Source organism: Ascaphus truei, chromosome 1, assembly GCF_040206685.1.
Source record: "Ascaphus truei isolate aAscTru1 chromosome 1, aAscTru1.hap1, whole genome shotgun sequence".
In the NCBI taxonomy this organism is placed as follows: Eukaryota; Metazoa; Chordata; class Amphibia; order Anura; family Ascaphidae; genus Ascaphus; species Ascaphus truei.
In genome coordinates this window covers 502,900,430-502,927,095 of record NC_134483.1, presented here as the reverse complement: position 1 = coordinate 502,927,095, position 26,666 = coordinate 502,900,430, and the positions used below count along the sequence as shown (strand labels likewise).

General features: G+C 41.3%; 1 protein-coding gene across 2 annotated transcripts in view; it reads left to right on the top strand.

The window, feature by feature from the left end:
* The window catches only part of EVC2 (EvC ciliary complex subunit 2), a 207,689-nt gene that overhangs the window by 162,642 nt on the left and 18,381 nt on the right, over positions 1 to 26,666 (top strand). For both annotated transcript variants that reach the window (XM_075569576.1, XM_075569567.1), the window contains 4 exons: positions 4,997 to 5,199; positions 5,345 to 5,432; positions 16,943 to 17,139; positions 25,811 to 25,912. In XM_075569576.1, the coding sequence (XP_075425691.1) occupies positions 4,997 to 5,199; positions 5,345 to 5,432; positions 16,943 to 17,139; positions 25,811 to 25,912 (590 nt within the window). The remainder of the gene's footprint in view (positions 1 to 4,996; positions 5,200 to 5,344; positions 5,433 to 16,942; positions 17,140 to 25,810; positions 25,913 to 26,666) is intronic.

Below are 26,666 nucleotides of genomic sequence, written 5' to 3'. Positions count from 1 at the left end.
ACTCAAGGCCCACCAACAGGTCTGGTTTGAAGGTTATCCCTATTTCAGCGCAGGTGGCTCAGTCAAAATGACTGAGCCACTGATAAAGCCACCTATGCTGAAGCAGGGATATTGCTAATCCTGACCGGTTGGTGACCCTTGAGGACTGGAGTTTGACACCCCTTCTCTAATGCATGCTCTTTTCATCTCCTGTCCTTGCTATAGAACATTTTCATATGGTGAAGAATAACATAACACCAGAATTCACTCTTCTTAATTCCTGTATGTACTGTATCTTGCAGACACAATATTTCCATTCCCATTGCAATCTCTACTTACTGCAGCATCCTGCAATCAGCCACTTTCACTTACTTAGTCAGACAGAAATTCAAAGTAGCAGCACAACTGGAATAGTATCCACATGTATTATATCCTATGCAGAGAAAAGGGCAAGCACAGCGTTTTGGGGGGATACAACCTCCCTTTGTCAGGTACATAAGCAAATGTGACACAATATCCTTTATATAACCTAACTCCTAGTTTAATTAACAAATTAAGATAGAAAGGGATTGCATAGTAAAAACATCTTTATCAATCCCATTCACATACCCAAATGTATATACAGCATATATTTTTAAAAAAAATTGAAATTGATAGCCCATGGTACCTCATATAATAAATGAGGCCATTACATATCCTTTAACAATTACAACTCCATATTAAAATATAATATCATTAAAAGCACAAAAAGGCACATCATGCAACAAGTCAATTGTACTCTAATTTAAGGGTCTTTCCCAACAATTATCCATATTATTATAATGCATTAGTATTTATCTAGTTGTGCTGCTACTTTGCATTTCTGTCTAACTATGAATTACCCCCAGAAGAGAGAGACACGATTATTTTGTTTATAGCCCAAAGTTATTGGAAAACATTAAAGCTTCAACGTAGATTAGTTGATGGACAAATACAGCACTTTTAAAAATGCTGTTGTATAGTGTCCTAGAATATTTTTCATATTTATCTGCCAGGCTCACAGTGGATGCATCAAGGCATGTAGAATTTTACAGGCACAATAACTCCCACCCCAAAGGGAGTATCCAAGGCTAGAAGAAGCTCATGCTGGGATTCAAGGAACATTTACTGACTTTTACAGCAGTGGCATAGTCACTGAACTTCTTCTTGTCTTTTAGACTTCTTTCCTTTTTCACAATAGTTCTAGCTTGCCATGTCCAATGTCCTATTATTACACTAGTAGTTGTTTTAATTATCTGTGACTTGGAAGAGAATCCTACTATTAGTGCTGCTTTGTGGGGGACCTTGTTTCTACTAGCACCTATTTTAGGGATCAAACCATAAACTCTATGTAGTGTTTGTGAAATTATTATAAATGGAGCTGGAGTACTCTGGTAACTGGGAGTAAATTAATGCTTTTTCTACCACCTTTGTTTTAGTATATAATATTTACAATTCACCTAAACTAACCGCCATGCTCGGGGGTCCTCAGATCTGAGCCTTCACTATTTTCATCTCCTTCTCCCCCTGGTTCTGGTGTAGTTACCAGTATTACTTACTGGTTGTTAAAGGGGATTTAAATGGCCATCAAATAGGAAGCCACAACTAATGATCTTGCAACTGGCCTGAGATTTGGCAGTCATTTTGTTTACCCTGAGGGAGAGGTAAATCCGGTAACTTCACCAAGTATCTCGGGAAACCGGGTGGTCCCCAGAGCTGAAAATAGAGGTGTTTGGCGGTGCAAAATGAGGGCTCCTGCACATTTTCCCTACTACCAAACTCTTCATTAAGCATTATGTTTTTATGTCCATTCAAATTCACTTTTTTTGCCTATTAATATTTATATGTTTAAACATAACAGGAGCGCAGCTCTCAATTTATATATGAAAATGTAAAAATAACACAAAAATAGTGCAACACAGCTTATCACGTTATTGAAGAAACCAATAACCTAGTGTCAGGTGCACACAGATTTGTGGCCATTTTCAAGCGTTTTGAATCCCAAAAGGCAGTAATACTGTTCTCCTGAAGGTATATTCAGGGATCAGGAAATTTATTTGGGATATTTAAACATAGAAGAGATGGAAGGCCAACATAGCATAATTCTATAAAATGTTTTATAGATGAAAGAATAAATAAAATTGGGGCACTCATAAACTGTGCACAGATCAAAAGTGTTTTGACCTCACAGGATCCAGTAGTGCAAGAGTGGTCGATTCCCCTGTTGGTCTATCCTTCCTGCAGGATCCACGGTATCAGTCTCCAATATTGCTGGGGGAATAGATGCTTTAGCTGGACAGTTTCTTCAATGATTCTTTAGCGGGGACATAGCTAGCCCTACGCGTTTCACTGGTTTCCAGCTTCCTCAGGGGCACGACTATATACATACAGTATTTATGTGTACCTGACTCTGTTTAATAAGCGAACTGAAATACAAGAATTGCCTCAGCTGTGACCCAAAATCTTTGAACTGTATTGGAGTGTTTAAATTAGTCATTTGAGAATGGAGAGTAAAAATAAAAATGCTTTAGATCCTGGTTTATTCTGCATGAGGAGAGCTAGAAATGAACCTAACCAAAGCTTCTTTACATTACAGAAAAAGCAATTCACCTTACACAGAAATGTCTCATGTTTGAAATGAGAGGTTTTCGTGCATTGTCAGTTTCCCTTCTCTCTCTACTCTACTGCCCTTCTCACTCAAGATCCTATCCCATCTTCCCACTAATGTCTGTACCTTCTCCTTACTCAATTCATTCAGCCATTTAACTGAATGCTAAAAACAAATCCCTTCAATAAATAATTAGTTATTTTCCTTTTTATTTGCTATTTTTATTGGTATATAAATATGTACTGTAAATATATTTTCTTAAGCATTAAGTCAACTTGGCCTTTGTAGAAATAAAATTAATGATATGTCAAGATGTATTGTTGTTTACTGTGCAACTACCACCTTTGACGAAAATGGAAAATCTAAGATGTGTGATTTATTATTGTTTTTCATCTCCAATGGCTGATATGAGAGTTAAATGGCCTTAGATAATTTTGTATTATTTAGAATAATTTGCCAGTGTTAAATGGATTGTTACTTTATTCTGGGTTTCAAATAAATCTTCGATGCAATGCATAACTAATTATAGTAGCATAATGTAATCTTGTGTATGTTTATTCATTGATATACCCATACTTCAAACCATCAGTGAATGCCTTATCCAAATGGTCAGTTATACCAGCGGTGCGCAAACTGGGGGGCGTGGAACTGTCTGCGGGGGGGCACGCGGTTTACAGAGGCCCCGCGCGCTTCCCGAAGGCACTTAAATTACGTGCTGGGGAAGCTGCAGGGCCTCTGTAAACCTTTACTTACCTTGGCTCCACACGCGTCGCCATGGCATCGCGTCATCAAATGACGCCGCAAGGTCATGTGATGTCACATTGCTACAGCAACGTGACGTCTTGACGCCGGAGCCGAGGTAAGTGGGAGAGAGGGGGGGCGCGGAAGTGAGGTGACCGCCGGCAGGGGGGCGCATGGAAAAAAGTTTGCGCCCCTCTGGGTTATACTGTACAACATTTAACTAAAACCATGTTTTAACTAAAACTATGTGAATGTACCTTCTGTATATTTGAACATCTTCGGTTTAACAGTTTAGCACTTTATATACTATATATAAACCGGAAATAGCCGTGTTAGTCCAGTTGCGATAGTGCAGAATAAATGAGTACTTCAGAATTAGCTGATACATTTTTAGTTCAAATAAAGAAGTTATGTCATAGGACAAGCTTTCGAGAGTTCTCCTCTCTTCCTCGGGTCGGCAGCACTGATTAACAAAGGAATCTATGGCTAAAACAGGGTTTGGGAGAGCAGAAAAAAAAAACAACAGATGTACTGTAGATAAGGTAGAGTGAGAAAGTGTTTGAAGACATGGGAAGGGTAATAAAACGGTGACAAGGAACAACATGGAGGAGGAAGGGGATGCTGGGGGGGGGGGTGGATAAGAACATTGGCAGAGAGGCAGGCAGGATAATTACAAACAATTGTGATAGTGTGTGAGAAACCAGAAACCCCATATCCGCATTATGTCACTTTTTTTTGGTGTCAAAGAGTCTTATCATTCTGAGTTCAGAAGTCCCTTCCTGGTCTCCAGCGGCTTCTGGCAACGCGGCAGCATTTGATGTCACGACATCAGAAAACGCTGGAGAATAGGTAAGGGGGCGTGAGCAGGGTTGGAGAGCAGGCAGGGGAGCGCAGACATAAAAGTTTGTGCAGGTCATAGCTAAAGGTGATGTTACTCACATCCAGACTCTGAAATTTGTTTTTACAGGGTCTTGATAAGTGTAAGACCACAGTGTGTGTGTGTGTGTGTGTGTGTGTGTGTGTGTGTGTGTGTGTGTGTGTGTGTGTGTGTGTGTGTGTGTGTGTGTGTGTGTGTGTGTGTGTGTCTTTATTTATATAGTGCCATTAATGTACATAGCGATACACAGTAGGTATGATTTAAATATCATTGTTCTTTCACAGGGATCTTTTCCTCTCCTATCTTCTCTCTTTTAAAAAAAAAAATAATTAAACACATATTTAGGGTCTGCATGGAAGTAACGCCATGTTTGGTTAAGACAGGCTTAATGCCATGTTATTTGAAGCTAATTCAAGACAGTGCTAACTTGACATGGTGTCAAGCTTATGCTAATGAGATCACTAACGACTGTCGTTTTTGCATGCATTTAGCTTTGAGGATACCCATTAAATGGAGGCTGTTACCTAATTAGGTAACATCACATTAGTAGGCCAGATTAAACGATGCTTTGAGTATCTACCCCTAATAGTCTAAGCAATTGGCAGTAGATTGCAAAATACATATTTCATGGAAGAGATATTTTTACTTCATTTGAATTTGTTATCCAGTTAATGAGGTGTTATTCACCCATACTCTTAACAAGAGGTCCTAATACTACATTATTTTTCCATAAAATATCTCTTTTTGTTTGTGTTTCTTTTAAACGATTTTAGGAAATTGGAGAAATGGATCAGAATCTGGAATCCCGGAAACACAAAGTGGCAAATGATAAACTGAGTGAGCATGATACAGGTAGAATTGCATCTGAAATGCAGCTTCTCAGTAAAGAAGAAGAAGATCTGGACATGCCATTGTCAGCTACGCTCCGAATGGTGCTCAGGAGGCGGAAACAACTGACAAATCTGTACAGAGAAAGGTGAATTATTCTGACAGTCACATAAACTGCATAAACTTCACCAACGTTACTGTGTGTAAGAAAGGGTTCCCTTAAACAATCTATTTTGCATATTGTAATTAATTTAGTAATACATTCTGCCAATTGTGATATCAATTGTTTTTAGACTGTTCAAGCAGGAGCTGGAGAATGCATTGGTGGAAGATCAAGAGGAGAAAACGGAGCTGGACATATTTCTTAAATTCTACAACCAGGTAAATATTAAATTGTTCACTGGGACATTATTAATCATAACATTGTAAGTAAACACGGCTTGTGCAAGAGATGTTGTATTGTGTCCCCATGACAATGCCTGATCCAGATTGAGTTATGACCATTAGTCGTCTGTCTTTCAAGGACTTGTAATGCACACTTGAGTAGAAATGTTGTGATCAGCAGGGTATATTTCCTTTTCGTATTCCTGTATCTTGATACAGTATTTTAAAATAAAGCACTTGCGCTATTGTGTACATTTGTGGGCCGCAGACCACATCCAAACTCCTCCTCTTACGTCACTCCCTAGCATCATTTTATTTTCTTTGTGAAAAAGAAGTAAAGCACATACCGCAAAACACATAAAAATTGGGCTGGGAATATTGTGGGGCTCGGCGCAGACATGTGGTGTGGGGCCTCTTACCGTCTCCATTGCCATTTTTTCCTGCGGGGTCCCTCAACATGGCGCCGCAACGCAATTTGACGTCGCAGCCCCATGATGAAGCACCCTGCAGGAAGAGAAGGAGAAGGTAAGAGTTACAGAGGCCTCGCCCCCTCTCACCCGGCAATCAGTTTCATTTTCGTGGGGAAGAGCGCGGGGCACCGATGTCACCGCCATCAAGCCAGCACTGCATGTATACACACTAACTCAGGGGTGCGTAATCTGGGGGCGCAAGATTTTCTGGGGGGGAAGGTGTGCTGTGCTTACAGAGGCCTGGCACTCTTCCCCAAAGCATTTAAATGAAATGTTGGGGATTGCGCAAGGTCTATGTAAGTTCTCTTAACTTGTCTCCAGGGACTTCTGGCGAAGCGGCGTCAAATTACACCGCTGGGGTTACATGACGCTGCGTTGCTATGGCAGCGTGCCCTCACATCAAGTGTGATGTCAGAACGCCAGAGACAAGGTAAGGAGGGGGTGCGCGAGCAGGGGGAAAGGGGGAGAGCAAGCAGGAGGGTACAGAGGGAAAAGTTTGTGCACCCCTGCAGTAACTTACTGTTCTTCTTTACATCTGTTTTACTTCTAGCAATGCTTTAGCTCCCCTGCTGTGCATTGTGAAGTAGTCAAAGCAAAAGTACAACTGGCTCAACAACACAATGAAGTTGTCATACAAACCGCCTTGACACATTAAAATAGCTACAGTATAACACAACCTTTCGGTTAATTAACTAAGGGAGTTTGAAAAGAGATGCACTATCTTGTTGCAATCTTTTCGCAGAAATGTTTACAAAAATGTGTAATTTTGTGCCATTTTCACCGCCCAAAAATTGTGATGTAATTTGACAATTTTTTTTCAAAAGTTGAATCACATTTTTCAAGGTCACATGACTAATGTCACCTGCACATTGGTCATTTGAACTGGCAAAAATAAAAAAAAGTGATGATCCATGTAATTTGTTACGCTAAAAATGAAGCAAACAAATCACAAATTTAGATAACTGAGTTCCTAAGGAATCCCGTAAACTTGTTCTGTAGCTTCTGCTCTGGTATACTGTACTTGATACAGGGTATTTGAAGCAAGAGAACTTGCTGGTCTGAGGTCTGCAAAATATGATAGATTGGAATACAAGTAGCCTCTGCATGCATTGGTACAGATCTAGTTGTGAAAATGACACAGTAGAGCTATGCGGAAAAAATCCTTTGCTGGCGGAAATGCAGAGAAATGTCGGTTTTTCTCTTTCCATCGAAAGTCTGAAGTCATTTTATTGTCATTCACATACTTTTTCATTGAAGGTTTTTGAAACTACAGTATTATTACAAAATAATAATACTAAACACTGTCTGCTAATTTGCATGTCATTTCCCACAATACTTGGCTGCAGTGGAAGCACTGTATGCAAAGAGATAAGGTGAATAGCCAGGTTGCAGACCTGTCTGAGATGTGACTGTGCTCACAAGTGATATTTTTATTTATGGTACAGTGGTGGGGTTGTCACTTTTTTACCCATATTCTATGTGTGGTTGAAACGTATTCCAGATTCACATTGCAAAGCCAGTATAACCACTGTCACACTAATGAGACACAAAAGGTCGAAACCGCGGTCTGAGTAGTTTTACTGGCTATGTACTTCTTTATCCCAGGCTTTGCTGAAAAACTGTGTAATGCGGCAGGCGTATACTGATAGGGTTCCATGCTAAAATGGACATGAAGCAAAAGGTGACACAGTGTGCTCATTTGAATGTCATTACCCAGAATCCCTAGCTGTAGTGGAAGCATTGTATGCTGGGAGATAATAGTGAAAAGCCGGGTTGCAGACCTGTCTGAGACGTGATCACTAGGGATATTTTTATTTACTGTAACTATTATGGAATGATTCTAAGGGGCTTATTCTAGTAGGTTCGAAATGTGACTTACAGTGGCGGCAGACTTCCCTGGTGCGTGCCGCGCGTCACTGGCGCCGGTCACACGGTCCAGGGTTCCCCGGCATCCCCGAAGGCTGCAGAGGCAGCAGGGGTAAGGGGGACGCTGCGCGCAGCTTTGCGCAAGCCAGGGGGAGCAGCCAGGGGTTCGGGGAAGGGGAAGGGGGGCATTTTAATTAAACGCGCGGGAAGGGGAAGATGCGGCAAGATGCGGCTCGCTCGCGGCTCCGTTTTGGCGCCAGCCGGAATAAGCCCCGTTCATAAGGGGCACAAAACGGGCAAATGGTAGAATAAACTGTGTCGGGCCTGTAACGCATCAAAAGTACACTTTACAAGCAATTACTGCATGTTTTGCTATTCTGTAAGCAATTATCGCATGAAAACTTTTTTTTAGATGCATTGTCACTCTTGCTCTAACAATTCGATTGTTAGGTGAAACTCCCATTATTTTGCCAAAAACTGCTCTTCTCGTGGCTCCGTAATGCAAATCTCGGCTGAAATACTCACTTTTTTTTTACACCTCATAGGAGACAGACTTTCTAAACTAATAGTATCTCCAGAGATATAGATAGATAGATAGATAGATAGATAGATAGATAGATAGATAGATAGATAGATAGATAGATAGATAGATAGATAGATAGATAGATAGATAGATAGAACACCTCAAACCTCACTCCATAAAAATTAGGGAGAGATGCATGTGCTGAAAATACGCGGTGCTTGGGGTCCAAAGAATCTCATTGCGATATAAGCGGATTGCATTCGCTGTCCCTCTCTCCTCGAGCCCCCTCCTTACCTTGGCTAGGATGGCTGGCGTCATGACGTCACGTTGCCATGGCGACGCGTCAGCTGAAGCTGTCTGAATCAAAGTAAGGAGAAGTTACAGAGGCCTTCGCCGCTTTCCCAGCATTTAATTTAAATGCCTCCGGGAAGCTCTTGGGACCTCTGTAACCCCTGCGCCCCACGCACAGAATTGTATGTAATTGTATGCAAATGATTTATGTGATCTTATATGCATCCAGCGATCTTAAAAACTGTCCAAACAAAAAATTGGGAGCCACGCTTGCATCACATTATAAGCGGATTCGCGTTATAACGGGTTGAGCTGTGTATTGATAAATAGGAATTGAACAAAATAATAATAAATACAAAGAATCAAATTCCTTTTTGGTCTGAGAGTAGAAATCATTAATAGTACCTAGGATCAAAATAATATAATGCAAGTTTTTTTACTGTTCAATCACAATATACACATTTCGACAAATATATATTCCATTCCCCATGATATTTCTAGTTTGGCTGCAACCCAAGCGATCTGCTTAGTTTATGAATAAAACATACATTTCATGTATTCAGTCTGCTCCTCACCCATAGTTTTGTATGCTAATTTCTTGATCATCAGGTCAAAGACTACAAGCCCTCGTTCAAGCCTTGGATGTACTCCAGATTGATTGGCTACAATATTAATCTTTTCCAGAATCTTTTTTTTTTTTCCTGTGGAAACCTCCTTAGATGAAACATTATGCAAGTGGTTTAGAAGAGGCTCTTCATTTATTTTGTTCCTCTTCTCTGTACTCTGTACTCTGGACAACATGTTTTGAAGGTGCCCTGACCACAGCTTTCTGCAAAAGCAGCATTAATATGCTTTTTCTAATTAATATTGCTTTTTATCAAGCACGACTGTATTTCTGCTTAGAATAAATGTTACTACAGTATATTTGCATCAGCTAACAAAGAGAGAGGAGGGGTTATGAGAGAAGTGAACCTGCCTTAGAGACATGCATGTGTAGCCTGCCTTAGAGACATGCATGTGTAGCCTGCCTTAGAGACATGCATGTGTAGCCTGCCTTAGAGACATGCATGTGTAGCCTGCCTTAGAGACATGCATGTGTGTATATGTATAGTAAATGTTGCAATAAGAGACAGGTTAGTAAAGTCTGTATTGTACATAGCTATTTCTGTGTTTTGGCTACAATAACTTCAAGGTCTTTGCTTCTATTGGCCTTATTCATTAAGCTGTGATAGCACCAATCACAGCAAGATGTGGGGAATAGCGTGGAGCCCCTGTAACCGCGGGGCTCGGTGGAGGGGCAGTCTTACTATTATTTATTTATAAAATATTTTACTAGGAAGTAATACATTGAGAATTACCTCTCGTTTTCAAGTATGTCCAGGGCACAGAGTTAAGACAAATAATACATGGTTTCAAATACAGTTACATAAATAAGCAGGTTATACATTATATACAAGACATTGCAGGCACAGTTAAAGAAAATATATATTACAGTATGGGCGAATGAAACAGTTACAGACCAGATTAAAATGTGAGACAGCTTAGATTTGAAAGAACTTAAACTTGTGGTGGATGTGAGAGTCTCTGGTAGATTGTTCCAGTTTTGGGGTGCACGGTAGGAGAAGGAGGAACGTCCGGATACTTTGTTGAAGCTTGAGACCATGAACAATCTTTTGGAGTCTGATCTCAGGTGATAGGTGCTGCATGCGGTAGGGGTGAGGAGCTTGTTCAGATAGCTGGGTAGCTTGCCCAGAAAGTATTTGAAGGCAAGACAGGAAAGGTGAACTTTGCGCCTAGACTTGAGTGATGACCAATCTAGTTCTTTGAGCATTTTGCAGTAACTCCGCAGCGCTCACGTACAATTACTCCTTAATTGACGCGAGTGATCACGTCTTGGTGCACAGCTACCTATGATTGCAACACACAATCATTATTACTAAACTGGCTGCATGTCATAGCAGCACAGTAGAAGATCTATGATAAAGGTGCACCAACAAGTACTCAATACTGTGGCACTACATATATGGATACTACTTTCATTTCCACTCCAAACCAATCCCTAGATTACCACTGTACATGAGGACTACTAGGGCCAGTGAATTCACTAACACTGGACTTTAATATCCATATAATACTCTTTTGGAGTAACCTACCCCAAGTGTCTACTGAACACTTGGTACTATTTAATCAATGTTTTAAACCCCATTGTTTTAACGAGTTGAATAAAAATTATGTTTTAATATAACCCACCATCTCACACAGGAACAGAGTGCTATATAGGGGTTCTGCCCATCTTCAGTGCTACTAAATTCCTTAGTGTAAAGCTTTTACTGTTGGGTAAACTGGTTCATTAACATTTCATGTAGTACCCGTTTACTCACAGTTGTTGATTATCATTTACCTGTTGCATGTATCACCATTATTTGTAATCTATTTACCTTGCTATTTTGTAAAGACCTGCATACATTATAGGTGCAATATAAATAAAATGTATTTATTTATAAAATGTTTTACCAGGAAGTAATGCATTGAGAGTTACCTCTCGTTTTCAAGTGTGTCCTGGGCACAGGGTTATGATGACAGATACATGGTTTGCAAATACATTGTTACATTAAGTCAGCAAGGTTATACATTATATACAAAACATAGCATGCACAGTAAGAGATAATATATGTTATAGGCATATGTAACAGTTGCTGACCAGATTAAAATGTGAGACAGCTTTAGTTTTTAAAGAACTTAGACTGGTGGTGGATGTGAGTGTCTCCGGTAGTTTGTTCCAGTTGTGAGGTGCACGGTAAGAGATGGAGGAGCAGGTGGATACTTTGTTGAAGCTTGAGACCATGAACAGTCTTTTGGAGTCTGGTCTCAGATGATATGTGCTGCATGTGGTAGAGGTGAGGAGCTTGTTCAGGTAGCTGGGTAGCTTGCCCATAAAGAATTTGAAGGCAAGACAGGAAAGGTGAACTTTGCGCCTAGACTCAAGTGATGACCAATCTAGTTCTTTGAGCATTTCGCAGTGATGTGTGTTATAGTTGCATTGGAGAACAAAACGACAAATTGAATTGTAGAGGGTGTCAAGTTTGCCAAGGTGGGTTTGAGGTGCTGAACCATATACTATGTCTCCATAGTCAATAATTGGCATTAGCATCTGCTGTGCAATACGCTTTCTGACCAGTAGACTTAGGGAGGATTTGTTCCTGTAAAGTACCCCTAGTTTGGCATAGGTCTTGGTTGTCAGGGTATCAATGTGCATCCCGAATGTTAAGTGGGAGTCAAACCATATGCCCAGGTATTTAAAACTAGTGGCAGGGGTTAGGGTGGTGTTAGTGTTGGTTCTAATCTGGAGCTCAGTCGCTGGAAGCTTTAAAAATTTATTCTTGGTCCCAAATCTCCATTGTTACAGTCTTGTCAGTGTTTTAAAACAGTTTGTTTTGGGAAATCCATTTTTCGAGTCTCATAAAGTCAGACTGAAGTATGTGTTGAAGGTCGGAGAGGCTATGGTTGTGTGCATATAGGATTGTGTCATCTGCATACATGTGTATTGAGGCTTACTGACAAGCTGTGGGAAGATCATTGATGAACACTGAGAAGAGTAGGGGCCCCAGAACAGAGCCTTGCGGTACACCACAGGTGATATCCAGGGGGTTGGAGTTAGAGCCTGAGATGGACACATGTTGGGATCTACCTGATAGGTAGGACTGAAACCAGTTTAAAGCATGCTTCCCTATTCCAGAGCTCTGGAGTTTGTTAAGCAAGATAACATGATCAACTGTATCAAAAGCCTTTGCAAAATGTAGGAATACTGCACCGGTGAGTTGACCCCGTTCCATTCCACACTGGATTTCATTGCAAACTTTTTGCAGGGTAGTTACGGTAGAGTGTTTGGGGCGAAAGCCAGATTGGAATTGGCTAGGGAAATTTGTCTTGTTATAGTAATCGCTTAATTGGGAGTGGACACAATTTTCCATGACTTTGGATAGGATTGGGAGAAGGGAGATTGGCCTGTAGTTTGAGACAGTGTTTTTGTCTCCACTTTTGAAGATTGGGACAACTCTGGCAGCTTTCCAGGTCTTAGACAGGAAAGAGTTGACTATGGAAGCAATTGGTTTGGCCATTGCTGGGGCACCAAGTCTTAGGAACCTAGATTGTAGTAAGTCAGGTCCCCATTGGCTGCTTAGTTTTAATTTGAGGAGCGCTTGTGTAATCTCCTCGTCGGATACTGGGCCAAATTGAAAATTGTGGGCAGTGGCGGGAGGGGGGGGGGGGCTATAGGGGTACTGCTGCGACACACTTTATTCGAGCAAATACCCAGTATGTACCTGGCAGATACCTGGAATGCGCCGCTCCTCACCTCAGACAAGCCCCGTTGCGTTTGCCTTCCCAGCCATGGTTCATGCCTGGCTGACGGGCGGCTGATCTGTTAAATGATAATGAATAGGATTTAATAGGCTGCAATGCTTCGCGTGTCTACCAGATGGCATAAATTCATGAATTGTAATGCAGTATATATATATATATATATACTGTGCAGTATTGCAGCCAGCGGGAATAAAATGCTTCAATCCCTGCCTGGAAAATAACGCAATGCACTCGGGCAGAAAACAGTCACAAACCTCAATACACCCGAGTATACCCGAATTCGTGGGACTAGCCGAGCTCGAATAAAGTGTGTCGCCACTGTACTCCCAGGATGAGATTCAGGTTTGTGATTTGGGATGCGTTTCGCTAATAAGTTAGTAGCACACCCCACAAATTAATCATTGAATGCATTTGCAATGTCGGTGGAGTTTGTCAGAGTAATATTGCCCTTAGTGATATTACTTGGCTGTTGATGGTTAGAAGGCTGGAATATGTTGTTGATAACCTTCCAGAAGTTAGCTGGGTTTGATGTATTCTGGAGGAGATTGTCAGAGTAATATTGTGCTTTTGCATGCCTTGTTTGCCTTGTGCACATGTTCCGCAGGCATCTGTAGTGATTGAGATCCTTGGTAGTGCCAGTTACTTTGTAGCTTTTCCACAAGGCATCCCTGAACTGGTATAGTGCTATAAGGTCAGGTGTAACCCATGGAAGGTGGGCCCCCTGTACTCTAATTCTGCGTAGTGGAGCATGGGTATCACCGAGTTTTAAGAACTCGGACTGGAAATAGTCAAGCGCAGAATCAGGGTCATGAATTAAATCGATTCTGTGCCAAGGGCAGTTGGTAAGGTCAGCCAGAAACTGTTGTGGGTTAAAGTTTCTAAATGTTCTAGTGAGGAGAACTTTAGGGCTTGATTGGGGCGGTTTAATTTTCCTTACACAGTACACTATTGCATGGTCACTGAAAATGTCAGGAAGGATGCCAGAGGATTGGATTATGCTGGGATTTGAGGAGAAAATCCAGTCTAGCAAGGAATGGTTGTGCGATTTCAGGTTTGTCCATGTGGGTTGGGAAATGAGTTGCGATAGGTTAAGCGACTTGATTTGTGTGTGGATTTTGTGGTTTTTAGTGTCAAGCCAATTGAAGTTGAAATCCCCAAGAACTAGCAGCTCACTCTTCTCATTCAGAGAGGAAATGGAGCCAAGAAACTGGGTGATATCAGTCAGGGACTGTAGAGGGGCTTTAGGGGGGCGGTAGATGCCAGTGTCACGGGAGACTCCTGTGGCGGGTAGGATCTCAGTGGCCAGAACAGCAGGAGCGTAGTAGGGGTCACAATCAGAGGATCCGAGGCAGGCAGCAGACAGCGCAGTCGGGTGACAAGCAGGGGTTCAAGGCAGGCGGCAGACAGTGTAGTCAGGTAACAAGCAGAGGTCGGCAATGAGGAGACTGGAACAGGACAGGGGAGCAGGGACAGGTCTGGGAGCAGGGACTGAGAAAGGGGAGTAGGGACTGAGACCAGGGAACAAATAGGGATAAGCCAGATTACCAGCAAGGGCCTTTACTGCGAACAGAATCAAATACAGGTACAGGAGTCTGACTCGAAACAAAGGCAAGGGAAACAGACAGGAAACAGAACTATAAAGACAGAGAGAGGAGCAACAAGAAAAAAGACAGACAGAGGAACCCAGAGGAAACCGAAGGCAGCAGCACACCCGATGGACAAGAAGAACTATGGCTAGGCAGGAGGTCTAGGCGACCCTGACAACCAGCAAGCAAGCTGGGCTTAGAAAAGGGGAGGCAAATTCTGCCAAGTAGGATTTCAAAAGAGGTTGGGCTTGGGGGGCAATTTAACAGTGTAAATTGTAGGGTGTCTGCAATATAAAATAACACCCCTCCTCCTCTCTTTGACCTATCTCTCCTAGAAATGGAGTATCCCTGAATGGCAATATGTGCATCAGGGGTTTTAGGGGTTAGCCATGTTTCTGTAAGAACGATGGCTTTTGGTTTATGCATTAGGCATCTATGATCCCGCAGCAAACAGCACGATTGCAATTTAATGACTAAGGCATTAAGAAGCTATTCATTTTGGCACCATTATACTTAAAACTGGTTTGCCTGTAAATGTATTTAATGGCATTAAATTAAATTGCATTTGTACTCACAATAAATTGCATATGACCGTTTTCTGCCCAGTTGAAATCTATAGTAAGCAATAGGGGTCCCAAGACAGATCCCTAGGAATTTCCACTGGCAATACATTCAAGACATGAGAATAATATAATAAAAAATGTGTTCGTCTCTTAATATGAATTTGTTTTGTAAATTAGACTGTTTCTTAGCAATCCAAGAAAGTAGAACTGTCAAAAGCTTGGCAAATAACATATATTTTATATGTACATTTTCCCATTGATCCAGGTGTGTCAGTTCCTTAAATAAACACATTTTGTTGGTTTGGACTGACCTGTTCACCCAAGCTCTTTGTCATGAGGTTGTTAAGTAGGAATGTTTTTTGAAGTAGACTCTAATCACATGCAATGCCAAGATACATACAATATATATTTGTGTGCTAACGTCATTGGTATGCATATGTTAGTGCTGTACGCATGGCATACAAGAGTTGTGCTTATAAACCAACACTAGTTATATTTGCCAACAGTAGCTTTGTGTAATGGCATACCTAATAACAGGGGCTTTGTAAACCATTGAGGGCTGTGTGTCTTGATTTTAACCAATGCCAACCATGCTTTTCTCTACAGAGGGGGTGTGTGTGGGGGGTGGGGGGGCAATTCCAGTCCTCAAGGGCCACCAACTGGTCAGGTTTGAAGGATATCCCTGCTTCAGCACAAGTTGCTCAGTCAATGAGTTAGCCACTGATTGAGCCACCTGTGCTGAAGCAGGGATATCCTTAAAACTTGGTGGCCCTTGAGGGCTGGAGTTAGTCACCCCTGGTATACTGTATATATTCAATCAAACAATGCCAGTGCAATTCTTGAAGCAATGCGACATGTCCTCCATGAATCTTATAGTCCTTTGTGGTTATAGAAGCCTGTGGCATAAGTGTTAGAGGGATGGCAAAGTATACAAATGCAAACAAGTGTATTAGGAAAATATCTATCATTTATGCGTCAGTCCCCAAAGGCACTTTCCATAAAATAAGCAATCATCCTAGATATGCATTACATAAGGACACTTAAATGAACAGAATTTCCATCCCACCATTACCATGGAAACTTAAAACAACACAACTGTTTATTTCTCATTAGATGAATTCATATCATGGATTTTTATTAACATATATGCTGTTCGTTTTGTAAAAGAATACCAAAACTTGAAGTCATGTGATTAACATGGTAGTTGGGCCATAAAGTATATTATACTGTATTATAAATATTGTTCTAAATAGAGATGTGTTGAATCGGCCTAAATCTGTTTCACAGATTTTCGCTGATGTTACCCCCAAAATCCGCTCTGCAGTGTAAAATCCGCAAACGGATTAGAGCGGTTTCAATCCGCACGGATTCATCAGAATCCGCCTTTGGATACAACCGGTGGATGGATTTGTAGAATCCAATCCGCGGATACAGCAATCCGTTGGCGGATTCCTAAGAACTCGCCAATAGGTTGCCGAATCTACAGATTGGATTCTACAAATCCGTCCACGGGCTGAGGAATCCGCGGAGTGTATTGTTGATAATAATTTTTTTAAAAATCCCCAAAACGCGAATCGCCCTTTTTTGATATTGATCCGTTGAAATCCGTGGACCAAAAAGAACCAGCCGATCCGCTGAGGATTGTAAACACTTACAGTGATTTGCTTTTTTCAATAACATTGTTTCTGATATTCATCTTTCGATAAGCTCGCACCCCTGCTTTGAAAAACGACTATTAGCTGCTTATTTTCCAAACTGTTAGTTTAAATGTTGCCATCTGACAAATGTCTGATGGTTAATTTTGTATGACACCGGATGCTTGACACAATGCCATTCATTTCTTCAGGATATCAAATTGGCAGCTTATTTGACTAAGCAAACCATGCTACCAGAGGGGATGCTGCACAGAGCCCTGAACTTATTGCTACCTTCCAGCTCAGAGAATGAAATCCTTCCTGTTCTATATGCAGTTGGTCATAAATATTCAGACAGTGTTACTGAAACTGACAACAACGAGGACGAAGCTGACAACCGGAGAAAGAGGTAAAGTGCATGTCAATTTCTGGAAGCAGAATCCAATTGCAACTTATTGTTTGAGAAAATATCTCTCCTTGGCCAGATAGAAACACTGTCAATACTCCCAGAGATATAAAAGGAACGTTACTTTTCCTGCTGATTCCCTTTCCCGTGGACATTATCTTTAAATTAACCTCTCAACTGATTACGTTACATGGGAAGTTAGTCGACACATCAGTTTGTTATTGATGTAAAGTGTATTATATACACTATGGATGTGTTCCAAAAAATTAATTACAATAATGCTGATGGTTTTTTCCCCCCTACATTTTTTTTTTTTTTTTTTTTATAACTTGTATTTTATTGTGAACAAATGCATGGTATACAGAGTGAACATTATATGCATGCACAATATAAAATAGCACATGTAATGTGGGCCTTGAATCACATATATTAGAATCGCACAACTTTTCGAGCCCTACTCGGTCGTGTGAGTGCAGGTGAACAAAATAATAATAAAATAAAATAAAAAAAAAATAAAAAAGGGAAGGGTTGGGGGGGTAGAAGGGGAAGGGGAGGAGGTAAGGGTGGTTGGTAGGGAAGGATATAACGAAGCTAACTTTTCTTGAAGCATAAATGGCATATGGGTTGTAAAGCTATAACTAGGGCTCTATTCAGCTTTGAGTATTTGATCCCATTGTGTGTGTGGGGGTAATTATTTTACTTTCCCGAAGGAGAACGCATCTCTTACTATCAAAGCCAAATTGTGTCACGCTCTACCCCGGGGATGTCTGTCTGTGCTAACCAAGGGGTCCAGACTTTTAGAAAGTTATCGCCAGTGTCATTAACTAAACTTGTTAATTTTTCCATCTGGCAGATAAACCAAATACGATTCCGAATCTTTGGGATAATTGGAATATCGGGGCGTTTCCATAGTGCTGCAATCTCACACCGTGTGGCTATTGCAAAATGAGCAATTCATTTGTTATGTGACTTTGATAGATCCTTTAAAGGTCTGTTTAAGAGAAACAGCCAAGGGTCAGGGGGAATAGAGAGGTCAAAAATCCTCTGAATCCAATTTCTGATTTTTTCCCAAATTTGGGTTATCAACGGGCAAGACCACAGCATATGTAACAGATCAGCTGTTCCTCCACATTGTTTGGGGCACAATGGGGAGGACCCTGGTACGAATTTCGATAATTTTAGTGGGGTGAGGTACCATCTCATAAGAACTTTATATGCGTTCTCCTTCAGTGTGGTGCATATGGAACTTTTGGCAGTGGCTAAAAATATGGAGTCCCAATCCTCATCCTCCAGGGATTCCCCTAAATCTATCTCCCATTGGTTCTGGAATGAAGGTGTTTGCTGTTTAGATGTAGCAGATTCGACTACCTCTCCATAGATCGTAGATATAAGTCCCTTAGTGTCGGTTTCTGCCCGGCAGAGCTTTTCGAATTTCGTCAGGGGAGGGTACGGGGCAAATTTGTTATAGAATGCTCTAATCTGGAGGTATTTATAGAATTCTGAGTGGGGCAAGTCTTTTTCTAATCTGATATGGTCGAATGTTTTAATTTTCAGATTATATCCTTCCATATCCTTGATTCTATTGTATCCTTTTAGTTTCCAGATTGAACTATTTGTACCAATTAGGCCAGGTGCAAAACTTGGGTTGTTCCAAATGGGGGACATCAGAGAACATCCTGATGTGAGTGAGTTTTTTATGTTTGTTACTTCCCAAACCGATATGGAGTTGGTCATTGAGGTGAGCGGTAGGGCAGCGGTTTTCCTCGCTTTTTTAGGTAGCCAAATCAGGTTGCTAAGCTCTAATGGAGAGCAAGCAGAACTTTCCAATTCCACCCATCTTTTCAATTTAGGGTCAGAATGCCATTGTATAATTTGACTTAATTGAGCCGCTTTGTAATATGATAACAGGCAGGGTACCGCTAAGCCACCTGCCAAGGTAGGTCTTTTCATATTTAGTTTATTAACTCTCGGTTTTTTTCCTCCCCAGATAAAGTTAGATATTGCAGACTGAAGTGAGAGTATATCCTTCAGTTTGAGTGGCACAGGCAATGTCTGGAAGAGGTATAGGATACGGGGAAGTAGATTCATTTTTAACGCTATGTATCCTACCTATCCAAGAAATCTTCTTGGAAGACCATCTGATAAGGTCTTGTTTTAATGTCCAAATCAGGTTGGGATAGTTTGCATTATAGATGCTTTTTGCATCTTTGGTGATGTGGATCCCTAGGTATTTTATAGATTTCTTTTGCCAATTAAATTTAAAATTTAGTTTCAGTAGTTTCTCCGTATGTCTAGGGAGATTGATATTCAAAGCTTCGGATTTGGATTGGTTTATTTTGAACCCAGAGACCTTAGAAAATTTGTCTAGTAGGTCAAATAGGTTAGGTAGTGAAGTGAGGGGTTTTGAAATGATTAGTAGGATATCGTCTGCGTACAGGGCCGCTTTATGTGATTGGGAATAAGCGTTTAACCCTGAGATGTCCGAATTATCTCTAATGCGTGCCGCCAGGGGTTCTATACATAGGGCAAACAGGAGGGGAGATAATGGGCATCCCTGTCTTGTGCCACTTTGAATTTGGAATGAGAGTGAGGGGAAGCCCTGATGTATAACCCTGGCGGTTGGGCCCGAGTACAGCGACATAATCGCTCCACTCAACCGATCCCCAAAGCCAAATGCTGCTAGCGTCTCTTGAAGATATGGCCAGTCTATCCTATCAAAAGCTTTTTCTGCGTCCAGACTTAATAACATGGTTTGAGCATTATTTTTGTTTGCCAATTCTAGCAGATCAATAAATCGTCGAGTGTTATCCGCTGCCTGCCTCCCTTTGATGAAGCCAACCTGATCTGGATGTATTAGTCTGGGTAGGATTAGACTTAATCTGTTGGCCAACAATTTAGCATATATCTTTATATCAGTATTGATTAAGGAAATTGGCCTGTAGCTTTTACAATTCAGCGGATCCTTGCCAGGTTTATGTATTAATGATATAGACGCCCGCAGCATATCTCTAGGGATTGGTGCTCCTGCTAATATAGCGTTGAACATGTGGAGCAGCCGAGGGGCAAGTAAGATAGAGAACTTCTTATAATATAGCCCCGAGAAACCATCTGGTCCTGGCGCTTTTGATGGTTTAAGTTCTTTAATGGCCCGTGACACTTCTTCTAATGTGAAGTCGGCGCCCAGAGCCTTTCTGTCCTGCTCTGTCAATCTCTCCAGTTTTGAGCTAGCTAAGAAATCTCTCAATGCTTTGCTCGTATTGTTATTATGTGCCACTTTCTTTCCGTCATATAAGGAACCATAAAATGAACCGAATTCTTCTACTATCTTTTTGGGATTGGCTGTTTGTATGCCCGATTTTAAGCGTATAGCTTGGATGTTAAACTTAGATTGCCTATCTTTTAGCGCTCGAGCTAGCATCGTATCCGGCCTGTTAGCTTTTTCGTAAAACTTCCTCTTGGACCAACTTAGGGAATTATCTGCTCTGGAAGTCAATAACATATTCAATTCTATATTTGTATCTTTTAGATCCCTTGTTGTTTGTGGATCAGGGTTGGTTTTGTGGTTTGAGAGAAGAGTGTAGTTTGGTTTGGAGCGTTTTGATTTTGGAATCTCTTTCTCGTTTTCTCTTAGCTGTGATACTGATTAATATGCCCCTTAAGGTTGCTTTATGAGCCTCCCAAAGAATCATATGGGATTCCACAGAGCCTGTGTTTATCTCAAAAAATTGAGCTATTTCTCGGTCTATAGCATCACAAATTTCAGGTATCTTAAGAATAGATTCGTTAAGTTTCCAGTTTGCACCTGGTCGATTGGCCCGGATATTGTTGCACCTTAGCTCTATTGGTGCATGGTCGGACCATGAAATATCATGGATCTCTGAATGAGTGACCATAGGAACCAGATGGCACGAGACAAAGAGGTAATCAATTCTACTGTAAGAGGTGTGTGGGTGGGAATAAAAAGTATAATCTCTGGTAGATGGGTGGAGCTCTCTCCATATATCCACTAACTGGGTATCTTTTAGGCCTTTGTGAAGGGCGAATTGTGCCTTTTTATTGTCAGAGACTCCTCCTCCTGATCTATCTAATGCTGAATGCATTGTAATATTACAATCTCCTGCTACTATGATGCATCCTTTAGCTACTGAGTTTAATATTTTGAAAAACTTTTCAAAGAAAATTGCATCTTGTATGCAGGGGGCGTATAGTGAGGCCAATGTGATAGGCTGTTCATGGATCGTTCCAATTAAAATAATAAAGCGGCCTTCAGCGTCTGTTTTAATTGTCTGGGCGATAAATGGGACTCTGTTACTGAACAGGATGGCTACTCCTCTTTTTTTGGCTGAGGCTGAGGCGGTGAAATATTGGGAGAAGCCCTTATCTAAGAATTTAGGTGGATTTTTGTTACTGAAGTGTGTCTCCTGTAGGAGCAACACATCCGCCTGTTTTCTCTTATAGTCCGTAAAAGCTAATTTTCTTTTGATTGGACTATTAAAGCCTTTTACATTGTGAGATATTAATGTTAACGCCATGTGTTGTAGTAAAAGAGGTAACTAGTGTAACAACTTATATACTCACTTTTAGCTATATCACCGGTGAATCTATCTGTTGTGCTTGAAGTTCTCATGCCATATAGACCCGTCTGCAGGGCTCCAAATGTCCTTAGGAGGGGAGGGAAGGGGAAAGAGAGGGGATAGGGAGACAGAACAAGGGAAGAAACAAGAGGGATACCACAGGGAAGGGAAAAAAAAGTAAAAAGTGAACAAAAAACAAGGGCATACCACGGGAGCCCCCGAGGATAGCCCCTGCGCCCAGAAGGTAGGTCTTTTGGTTCCACCAAATGGGTGGGCCAAACTCCTGTGTTGGAGACTGACCTCTCTGGGTCTTGTGGTCGGTCCTCAACAATTGGGAGCCGAAAAAAGAAACACATGCGCGACGTCGGGGATACACACCCGGCACACTTTCCATATATTTATTATCTTGTTAATTGCGACAGATAAAACTGGGTGTTATAAATGCCAAATAGAAATAGAAACCTTAAATTAAACAGGAACCGTAGAACAGAGAATCGTTACAGCTGTAACTTTAGCCGTATGTAATAACAACTTTTGTGACACTTAATAGACTGACCTAAATAACTTCTAAGAACTGCCTGACAAGTGGGACAGGGAAGACAAATGCTATGATATGACAGACAAGACATATGATCTATAAGACAAATAAGGCTTATGAGACAGATATACAGGGTATATTACATAGGTAGGGTGATAACGTTTCTGTGATTTAGATAAACGTGTCTAAATCCCTTACTATGTGCAGAGAATTAAGTATATTAGCTGTGAAACTGATCATCTAAAGTTTATATGAGACATAACAAAAATACTTATCCCTTGAGTAATGTTTGGGATGTAATAACTATATAAATATTACACATAAAACTGAAAGCCTCCAAATCCTAATAATATATCAGCTTAACCATCTGTCTTTTAACTAAACCTTCACTAACGTAGATATATTGAAGGTAAGATTAGAACTGCTGCTAATACTGGTAGAGGGAAATAGGGGATAATAGTATACAGTATATATAGCCTCTATATACATATACATATATGCTGTCTTCATCATGTAGTGCATAGTACAAAGCATATTAGTACAACGTATAGTATACGTGGTCCCTATGGTACTTAATATATAGTATATACTGTGTATGATATATAGAACATAGTGCATAGCTTACAGTATAGGACAGTATATATAAAGCGCATAATACGCAATGCAATATATATTTCAGCATATCATATATATATCAACCATTGCACTATGTATGTAGTACATAACATATAGTATACAGAGTACACATAGTATTCATATACTCCCGAATCGCATATGTATATCATATGTATATCATATTATACAACCTTCACACATATATTACGACATACATACCGTATGTGTATATAATGCTCCCATAGTACACCTAAACACATGAACTTACATGTATACAGATGCCTACAGATGCTTTTAGGAACATATATACAGCAGTACCTACATATATAGTATACAGCACCTTGGCCATAGTGTACAGTGTATGTATGTATTTATTAATTGTTTGCTGGTTTGTGAAATTTTATTTTTATTTTCGGAGGTGTAAGGTGAATGGGAACGGGTCAAGTATGGGACTAAAGGGATAATATGGGACACTAGATGGAACTAATTAAATGTTGTTTATTGGGTCTTTTGCGAGTCTTTTGCGAGACTCCGGAGGTGCTGCATCTCAGGGTGTGCAGCCTCCTGTGATGTGTCACATCTGTGCCAGAGATATGCGCACTCCAGGAAGTAATCCAGATCTCGCGAGAGGGAGGTGCCCGGCGATGACGTCAGATCACTCGCGCGGGAAAGAGCCATTCTGTTTCCCGCTCGGCTTGGAGAAGGATCGTGGGAAGATGGCTGCCGTTCTGAAGTTGTGGACGGAGCTGCTCCGCGATCCCTTCCCTCTCCCTTGGTCTTGGTAGGTCGTCTTCGTGCCAGATGGAGTGTGAGATGTGTGTTTAAGTCTTAGAAGATTTATGGTAGGTTTCAAATGGAACACAGCTGCCTGGGATGGACTCAGTCAGTGTCTAGAGTCACGGGTACCCCTGCGCCATTCTTGGAACGGGTAGACCCAGCTTTGTTCCCGGTGGGAGCGGGGCCATTCGAGTTGGTTGGCGGGGGGTGAGACGGACTTTGGTGAGATCTTGTAACGCCAATTTTTGCTAGGAAGCCCTCCTCGTCTTCTGGACTCCTCAGAGTATGTGCCACGCCATTTTTAATGGAAAGTAAGGCGCAAGGGAATAACCATCTGTATTTAATGTTATTATCTCTGAGTACTTTTGTGACGTGAGCCAGAGCCTTTCTTTTAGTCAGGGTAGCAGGGGCAAGGTCCTGGTAAACCTGGAGTTTGACTCCTTCGAACTCCAGAGATCTTGCTTCTCTGGCAATCCTGCACACCTCTTCTTTGGTGCGATAGTGATGAAACGGGCCACAATATCTTTGGGGGGATCGCCTTTTTGAGGCTTCCTGCGTAAAGCCCTGTGGCATCTGTCCAAACGTATTTCAGATTCTGGTTTATCAGGGAAGAGGTTTTCAAGCCAGTTATTCGTGAAATCCTCTGGGTCCAGGACGCTTTCAGGGACCCCCCGCAGTCTAATATTACACCGTCTGTCACGGTTTTCTGCATCTTCCACTTTATCTTCTAGCAGTCTAATCCGATCATTTAGTGTGGTAACTTGATCTTGTGTTTGTGATATGGCAGCGGTTGTTTCTTCCGTGGTTGTTTCTAGGGTGGCCGTTCGCTCACCCAGTGCGTCTACATCCTTCCTGATGGCCCAAAGTTCTGTTTTAAAGAATTTTTGCATTTTGGAGCAAAACTCTTTTAAATCCTTGCGTCGGACCATCTCTTGATCTCTGTCCTCCTCAGCAGTTGGATCGATTTCGGGATCCATGTTATTAGACCGCGCGGGAGATTCCGGTTTGTCCGGAGGGGTCACCCCCTTTCTCTTGAAGTATGTGGAGACCGGCTGGCTCCTGGTCCGCGCTGCTTTGCTGGATGCCATCTGTGGGTGTTTATGTTTATTATGCTGTGTGATATGCCGTGAAATTTTCGTTTCTGCCGCTTTTATTTAAATTACAAGTGCCGGTGGGAGCGGAGCTCAAGCGTTAGTACTCCATTCTCCTCCACGTCGCGCATGCGCGTCCTCCCCCCTACATTTTACACTGCATTTAGAAGGCTTTTTTTTGTAATTACTATTATTAAATGCGTTGTAACAAATATCTACTCCAATACAAGTTATATTTGTCATCTCTGTCAACAATAGTGATTATCGTACGCCTGATGTCATGGCTCTGTGAGGCGACGAGTTCACTGCATAGGTTTAGGCAGGTCTACAATAAACATTCTCTATGAATAAATAAGAGCAGGGGATCAAGCAGCAGTTTAGCAGTAAAACATTTTTCTGCAATCATGTACAGTACAGAAAAGTCACAAATTCAATATTCTATTCCTGACATTCCTTATCTAGAAAAGTTTCTGTTGTGGGAGGTTGTGCACTGGTAACTTAGGCCCTTATTCAATATGCCGTAAGATGGACTTTCTAGTCAGTGAAACATCTGAGGTCTCTTCAATTGAGTAAAGTTTGGGAGCTTTAGTGGCCTCATTCTGAAATATTCTCCAGTTTCCCCTCACTATTTCTCTTTTTGAAATGTATCTTCTTTGTATTGGTTTTGTTTTACTGAAACTATTGTTCACTTCTTGTTGAGTCTGATGGGTCGAAGAACAATTTTTCAAAACTTTCAGCACAATTGAGTTTGGCCGATTTTAATATTTCCATGTCATAGAATGTTTTTTCTTTCCCATTTCCCTATTTAATTTTTCCCCAAATTTCATAAGTACCGTATCTGCCTTTTGTTCTTCCTGGTATATGCATTGGTTCAGGAGTGGCCAACACCAGTCCTCAAGGGCCACCATCAGGTCAGGTTTTAAGGATATCCCTGGCTTAGCACAGGTGGCTCAGTCGAAGCAGGGATATCCATAAATCCTCACCGGCTGGTGGCCCTTGAGAACTGGAGTTGGTCACTCCTGTAATAGTTGATATTTTGCCTATCTTTAAAATGTAATCATTTCTACTTTTTACTTTAGAAAATATCAAGACTTATGGACACTGATAGAGAAGAGGTTAGGAGAAGGGTTGTTTAACCAAGAGCAAGAGAAGAGCAGTTTCGCTAAAAGAAAGAAAGGAAGGTAAGGACCATTTTCTTGCTAATTCTATGATGCATCTCGAGCATTCAGAGCATAAACTCTGAAACATAGAAGGAATATTTTTGTTTACAGCTCACATAATCAATGTTATAAACTCTAAGGCCGTGATTATACCAGAAATCTCAGCAGCGTCACATGGCGCGACGCCACACGGCTCAAAAACAAAATCAATAAATCCAATTAAAGTTAACATACCAACTACTGTGTGCGCGCCACTTGGAGCTGCAGGGCGGACGACTGCAGAGAAGACGGGATTTTGTTATTGGCCGGCAACGTCCGCGTCACACGAGAGGTTCAGCCAATGAGGGTGAACCGCTCACGACCACACCTCCGCAAAGCCTCCTCTTCTCTGTCCCCCCAGTATAATCAAGATGCCGCTCGGTGGCAGCGCTGGATGTCATCACAGAATAGAACTGCCGCCCTGCAGCTCTTGGTATAATCAATCCCTAAGGGTCCTATTTTCATAGTTCTGAAGTATTACAAACTGCTTCTAAAGTGACCTTTAAAATTTGTTTGGCATGCTTTGCTACCCTGTAAGCCCTTATCGCATGACCAATCCATGTCGAAAAAGGTTTTTTTTGAAGCGGTTTCACTCTGGCTCTGACAATCCGATCGCATTTTTTTTTTAACAAAAACTGCAATTCTTGTTGCTCCGTTATGCAAAGCGCTTCTAAAAACTCACCTTTTTTTCACGCCGAGATTGGCATTGCTAATTACAGTACATCCAGAGCCTGAA